This window comes from Trachurus trachurus (genome assembly GCF_905171665.1).
Source record: "Trachurus trachurus genome assembly, chromosome: 22".
Lineage (NCBI taxonomy): Eukaryota > Metazoa > Chordata > Actinopteri > Carangiformes > Carangidae > Trachurus > Trachurus trachurus.
The window spans coordinates 16,602,103-16,609,191 of NC_139907.1; the positions used below are offsets into that span (position 1 = coordinate 16,602,103).

General features: G+C 43.1%; 1 protein-coding gene across 1 annotated transcript in view; it reads right to left on the bottom strand.

The window, feature by feature from the left end:
• The window catches only part of LOC311005587 (fibroblast growth factor receptor-like 1), a 29,269-nt gene extending 24,035 nt beyond the window's left edge, over positions 1-5,234 (bottom strand). The window contains exons 1-2 of the mRNA XM_083998043.1: positions 5,130-5,234; positions 4,268-4,363 (exon numbers count right to left, since the gene is read on the bottom strand). Of these exons, the coding sequence (XP_083854169.1) occupies positions 4,268-4,352 (85 nt within the window). The 5' untranslated portion in view covers positions 4,353-4,363; positions 5,130-5,234. The remainder of the gene's footprint in view (positions 1-4,267; positions 4,364-5,129) is intronic.
• Between the last annotated feature and the right edge of the window lie 1,855 nt (positions 5,235-7,089).

The following is a 7,089-nucleotide window of genomic DNA, read 5'->3' on the forward strand; positions in this document are numbered from 1 at the left end:
CTGTCAATTAACAAAAGGACCCATTACCAACAAGTGTGGTAAAGCGAAGGAAGTCAAACCAAGGAGGCGAATAAAGTCAATTATCATCTGAATGATGACAATCTGACACCTCCGTGCGCACTTTGTAAACAGCTCCATGGGTTTTCGTCAGAGTTAACGGGAGCAAAAGGAATTCTATTTAACTGAACCCAAATCCATTCAGCCAGCAGGAAGAGTGTGTGTGGTCTGAAAACACTCCCCGAGCCAACTGCCCGAACAAACTAATGAGCATTGTACACACACACGCACACACACACAGACCTTCGTATGATTCGACAGGATTTTCTTAACAAGTAAAAAGAAGCAGAAAATGAAATTCTCCTCATGTCCGAGCATTAGCATACAGCTGAAAGTGACAAATGCTGAAAGCGGACAATGCCTTGTTGAAATTCCACATGAATGCTAATTGAAGTGGCCATTAAAGGCAGTCAATGAGGGGAGTGCTGCTCACAGGGATTATATGACCCTGCTAAAGTAAACACCAACTGACCTCCATTATGACTACTTATCACAGCTACAGCCCTTTCCTTTCTTTCCCCTGCAAGGGGTGAAGTCTGACACATTCCTCTCCCCGAATGTTTCCTCCTGAACTGACAGGGTCAGCCGTGTGTGCTGATAGATGGGAAACATGAATTGTTATAGTGGTGGTAACATTATTTCCGCGATAGAAACAGAGGGATCATAACAGCAGGAATATTATTTCCACCTGGTTTTGGAGGGGAAGGGAGGTGGAGCAGGAATAGCGGTTGGTATACCTCTGAGGTTTTCCAAATTGCCCTGTGCTCCTTGGATGTCTCATTATCATGACTTTTTCTCAGGGTAATTTCAGCCTGTTTAATAAAACACACACATACATTCAGACGCACGAAAGCAGCGCTCGTTCACTCTCGTAACTTCTTCTCACGCACCTCTAAATGGCAGCGCCTCAGCAAAGCGAGTCCCCCATCTGCTGTGAGCTCTAATAGATGGCAAATAAGTCCAGTCTACAGGGATGAGGAGTGTTTAAAATAAATTACTGCTGCCCTGTCCAACCTGGGGGGACCACCACATGTAATAATCCGTCCATTGTTCTCCACCAATGGACCCAGACTTGGTAAATAGGGGGCTACAGAGAGCCGAGAACGGCTGGGTGGGAGTTAAGGTCAGCTCATGCCTTGTTTTAACGACAGCACATTAACTTAACTCACTTCCTTCAACTTAACACTGGTAATAAATGGGAGGAAATGCACAGAGGAGCAGCGAGAAGCGAGGGGACATATGTATGAAGGGAGGCAGTCAGCGTCGGTTGTCTGGGTTTGGAAAAAGGTTGGAGGTGTTGAGCAGTTACACTGATTAGAGCCGAAGTAGAAGGAGAGGGTTGTTCGACTTCCCACGGGTTCTGCTGGCGAGGGGTGGGCAGAAAAACAAAATGTAACATGAAACTAATTTTATTTCTAATACCTAAATGGAGCATTTAAGTGCCAGTTGAACTAGAACTGTAAAAAAAAAAAAAAGTTACTCAGCAGCAAAGTTGAGCTTTTTCAGCGCATTTCTTCCTCCCTCCCTCCCTCTCTCCCTCCTTCCCCCCGAGTCTCGCTAGCTTGGCTCACAAACCAGAACACCACTGTTACACCTTCTTACTATTCAGGAGCTATTTAAAAAATAAGAGGACTTTGGGGCATTTGGTTACTGAGAAACTAGCCTCATTATGGTTAAAGGAAATGGAAAACTGTCTCTGAGCCAAATGGCCTTGTGATTTTAAGAGCCCTTAGCATACAATTTATCTGGTACCTTATGAAACTATGATGTAACTCTGTTATAAAATGTATATTTTCCAAACGGGGCAGTAGAGCAGTGTGTGTGTGCACTCTAAACTTCACCAGATGCTCCAGAGGTGAAAACAAATGTGTGTGGTGCTAAAAAAAAACAGCAGATTCATCTACGTGCAGACTTGTATTTGGTGCCTGTTTCTAATTAAAATGCATCAAAACACTACCATTCAGCGTGTGTGTGTGTGTGTGTGTGTGTGTGTGTGTGTGTGTGTGTGTGTGTGTGTGTGTGTGTGTGTGTGTGTGTGTGTGTGTGTTCATTATTAGCCAGTCCTGGTGCATAACAGAGACACCTGGTGCCGCTCTGTTTCTCCCAGGGTGCATTTCTGCAGATCCATATGTCCAGTGCTGCTGCATTCCTGGAGTTAGTGGAGCCCAGTGGTCCCGGGCCTGTCACCACATTAGAGGCTCTGCTGGGACACATCACTGAGCACCTCCTCCAGCTGCTGGGGGTGGCAGAGCACCGGGGGGGGAGGGGGGGGCTGGGACGGAGGAAGTGCAGGGGGTTCCTAGGAGGGGTCTTCAGAAATAATCCCTGCTCGGCCAGTCGCAAAGTCGCGGTAGTGGAGAGGAGAGGGAGGGTCCACATGTGAGCGAGTGTGTGTGTGTGTGTGTGTGTGTGTGTGTGTGTGTGTGTGTGTTGTAGGGCAGGGGGTCCTGGGTCAGATGTCACTTGATGACTGACAGCAACAGGCTTAAATGCGTTTCACCCTAACTCAGTGTTTTTTCAGAGGCATTGTCTGAAATGTTTAGATAAAGGCAGTAAAGCAACACCTCTAATGTGTTTTTACTGCTTCGCACACACACGTCACAGGAGGTCTGTCCTTTATAATTTAATTTACATTTGTCAGAGATGTCATCATACATTGTTAAATTTTACTGGGGCAGTTTTACAGCCTCGCTGGCCTTCGCTTCATTATAAAAGCAGACGTTCTGAGTCAAAGCTCCCCGACTGTAATTCACAGGATGTCAGAGTCAAGCTGTTGCATTTGGACTGTAACACTGAACTCACTGTTTCACTGCTTCTGCTGAGAGGAATTATGGGATATTTACACCTCACAGATTGTCAAGCATCGTTCAGAATCATCTCACTCTGACCATCTGCCAACTGCATAACCGTTGATGTGTCTGATCCGACTGTGCATCTGCAACCACTTTCAGGGAAATCATAAAAAACAGACTGTAAATTCTTCCTTTTGTCTGATATAAAATCAGTTCGAGCCGTCGGACTTCCACTCTCCATCATCCCGCTAGATTCCCCTTTGGGTTTCTCTGACATCTGTTAATCTGTAAACATACAAAATTGCCTGTCTAATCTTATTTAGCCTTCACGTCTTGTTTACTTTTGGTTTAGTTGTGCCGTGAAGGCACGGCTGCCATGCTGTGAATGAGGCATTGTCTGCAGACCCACAGATCTAATCTCCCCCTCTAAACCGCCGCCAACCCCCCTCCTGCCTCCTCTACCTCGAGCACCGATGCCACATGCAGGTATTGTACCTATCAGACGCCTCTTGAATTCACTTCCACGCTGTGCTGGAGAATAAAGACAGCGCTGCGGAGCCTGGGTGTTTTGCCAGCGCGCGGTCTTCCGGGGAAATGTGTCTGGCTTTCAGATTTCTCTCATTAAAGCTGGAGTTTAGTTTCAAGGTTTTTCGCCTCAGTCTTTTGACTCATGCCACTGGATTGCATCAGACACGGTTCAGTAGTCAGTGATGGTGGATGAAATCATAGGAATTGCTTCGACAGTTATTCACAACCTGTTGACAAGCGCACTGTAAGTTGTCTTTATAAAGCAAAGTATTGATACTGGCACAGTAAACAGTGCTGTGAATTGTGGTCAGACTGAGGTCTCCCACTCTCCACTCAAGTGTTTTGGCCATGGGGACACACACGCGCACACACACATGGACACGCACACACACAGGAAGGCTGAAGTGAGGCAGTTCCTTGGCGGGAGAGCTGGACCCTTACACTGACTTGTGTTCTTTCACCCTGGGAAGCTGATGGATGATGTTTGTTTGGTTTAGCTGCAGTGAATGTGCGCACACACATTCTCAGTCCTGACTGAAACACACACACACACACACTGGGCAGGGGTAGGCTTGCCCTCTCTCATTCCCCTGCCCCGTGTTGATTTTGGGCTGTGTGTGGAGATTTTTTTCTTATGTTTTAGTTTTCCGTCTCTTACTTCTCGGTGAGAAAACGTTAAGAGCCAACTGAGACTTTCTTCATGCTCGCAAGAAACCAGCCAGTCAACTTGACTCATAATGAGCAATGAATGTGATGCGGTGTGTTACCTTCCAAGTTTACAGTGTGAAATATTAGAAAGAAAGACAAAAAGAAAGAAAGAAAGAAAGAAAGAAAGAAAGAAAGAAAGAAAGAAAGAAAGAAAGAAAGAAAGTTAGTGAAGCAGGTCTCACCTCTTGCACAGTCTGTCAGTAAAACAGCTTCGAAGACGAACAGCACAATCTTCAGGACGCCCATAGTGTCCAACCTCAACTTCATGTTCCCTAAATCTGAAAAGCATGAAGAGACAGTGAGACAGAGCCAAACCAAACTATGGACAACAATGTTACAGGATTTAGGCGAGATTTTTTTTTCTTTTAGATTTTATTTTAGTTATTATGATTTAACACACTTTTTTTTTTACATAAAATTCATGAGTGAAACCATTATGTTATATAGTAGGCCTAGTTATATCAAACTTTTATGAAGCAGTTTCCATGTCTTTATTGAACTTTTTTCTGGCTGAACTGAGTTTTTTTCCCCTTCAGTTGACCTCAGTAGTTCCCAAACTGGACTCCTGGGACCCTTTGGGATGTTTAAGAAAACCTAACGGTCTTAAAAGAGCCAAAATGAAATAGGTTTAATCTCAATTTTATAAAATAATTCAACATACATTAAATTAAAACCCATGAACAGTGTCCTAGCAGTGTTACAGGTTGTCTGATGATAGGTCCTGTCCAGCTACAGTCAGACTGTACTCTGGACTCTGAGGTTTAAAGTCAGCTCAGTTATTTGGGGTCTTTGCAAAAAAATGAATATGTCCTGGTAAATGTAAAAGCACAGCCGTGTTTATGAGCTATACATTTAAAAACATAGCAAGGTCCTGAGTAGCAAACTGCTCATGAAGTTGACTTTTTCCACAGTTTATCTGAGCTGTGCTGAAAGTAAAATGTTCACTCCTGCTCACCTGTATTTTTAAATAGCTAATCATGCAAATAACAGGCTGCAAGTTGAAAGAGCGGCGACTGGATCAATAAAAGTGTATCGATAACATACCTGGATATTGAATGAATGAAGTCAATGTTGTGTTAGCCTCTTAACAGAAGTGTTATTAGCTAAAGTCCGTGTTGAGCCCATGACTCTGGAGTGACAGTGGTCGACATTTCACCGACCTCTAACTAACGGACCACCGCAGAAATTAAAACGCGTTTTTCAAAACTCGAGCGAAACGTTTCCCATAAAAAAAACAAAAAAAAAACACAACAAAACAAACACATATGGTAATCAACGAAAGAGCCCGAGGCGGTCCCACACAGTTGTAGCCCGCTTCGTCCACCACCAAGTGACTTTTCCAGTGCGCACACGGAGCAGCGGAGACTGGTTGTCCGGCCCAGCGCCGCGGCCGTCGGCCAATCAGAGGCCGCGGAGACCGCAGCCGTTAACTCTTTACCGACAGCCGCTATCTCCCCGCCCGGCGGCACGAGAGCAGAGACACACACAGCTGTGCAGGGTTAAAAGGCGGAGAGCACGGAGACATCCCTGCACAACCCTACATAGTTTTTGTCCTCTATATGAGAGTAAAATAAAATTAAACAAAACAAAACAAATAATAAAACTTTTTTAAAGTTAGAGTCATACCTCACGCGTTAAATCAAGTCCATGTTTATAACAAATAACACATCAACTAAACTATATTATACTATAATATCTAAAACTATAATATAACGAGGCTATATTGAAGCATAAATAAATCAAAGTACATGGTTCAGCACTGTATCCCCCTGATGAATACCATTACAGTAACACACTATACACGTGTGCTGCCATCTAGTGGAGCCCAGACCAGCTCCCATCATCATGAAGGCAGAGATTATTACCCAGTAAAATCAATAACTGTCAGCAGGCAGCAGCACATGTGTTAATCCAGCACTGGCAGCTCTAACAAAAAAAAAAAAGTAACATTTTATAATAAGTACACACTATTACGCATTAGTTAAGCATTAATAAATACAGAATTCTTCATTTATAACGCATGAATAATCATACGTATACAGTTAGTGCTTATCAATGATGAGTAAAACACTTTTAACTGTGTTCATAAACTACATACTAATGAGTATTCATGTGTTATAAATGATGAATTCAGTATTTACTTAATAGTGTGTACTTATTAAGTGTTACCAATAATTTATTATAGCAAATATATCAGTAATGATGATATACATTAGCAAGGCATTTAAAAAGTCTCCACTGTTAAAATGTAACCTGTGTATTTTTCTTCCAAGGCCACTGTATCACTTTTGAACTGGTGTTTTTTTTTTTTTTTTTTAGACTGTCCATTTCTGGTAAATGCCCACATGTCAACAGACTTTCTGTTATGAATGTGGAGTATTTCAACCCAGGCCAAGATAAACCTCGCCATGTAGTATTTCCTCATGCTTTAGATAGAAAGTTCCTCTCAGAGCCACAGGAGCTTACACAACTGTTTGCACAGGCTTAGTGAACCTCCTCATGATGAGCAAACTGACCTTTCTGTGCAAAATCAACGGAGTGAGTGACTATTTAATACATGGGCATTTTGAGGGTGTAACAGTGTGTCAGTGCAGTTTCCCACAAAACTCTGAACACTGAGTTTTAGAGTGTTGCTCATCAGATGAGTAGGCTCACACCACCTACTCAAGAGGCAGGAAAATAACTGGCAAACAATAACTAAAATAACTCCAGGCTGTGAATGGACTTTTTCTTTTCTTTTTTTTTTTACAGTATCTCCATAACATTGTTCAAACAGGTCTGTGGTCTGTGCCTGCACAAGAGAAATACTGATCAGTTTGTGAGTACAGTATCTGCACAGTCTGGGACAAACCAAGTCACATATGAGCTGCACTTCTTAGATCTACAAACCAGGAGAAGGAGCCGTCTGTACTTAAGAGTCTGATCCACTGATAAATGACTTTCAAACAACTTCATACCCTATGGAGACATTCTGTATAACTGTGAGACATTACAGGTCTGCATA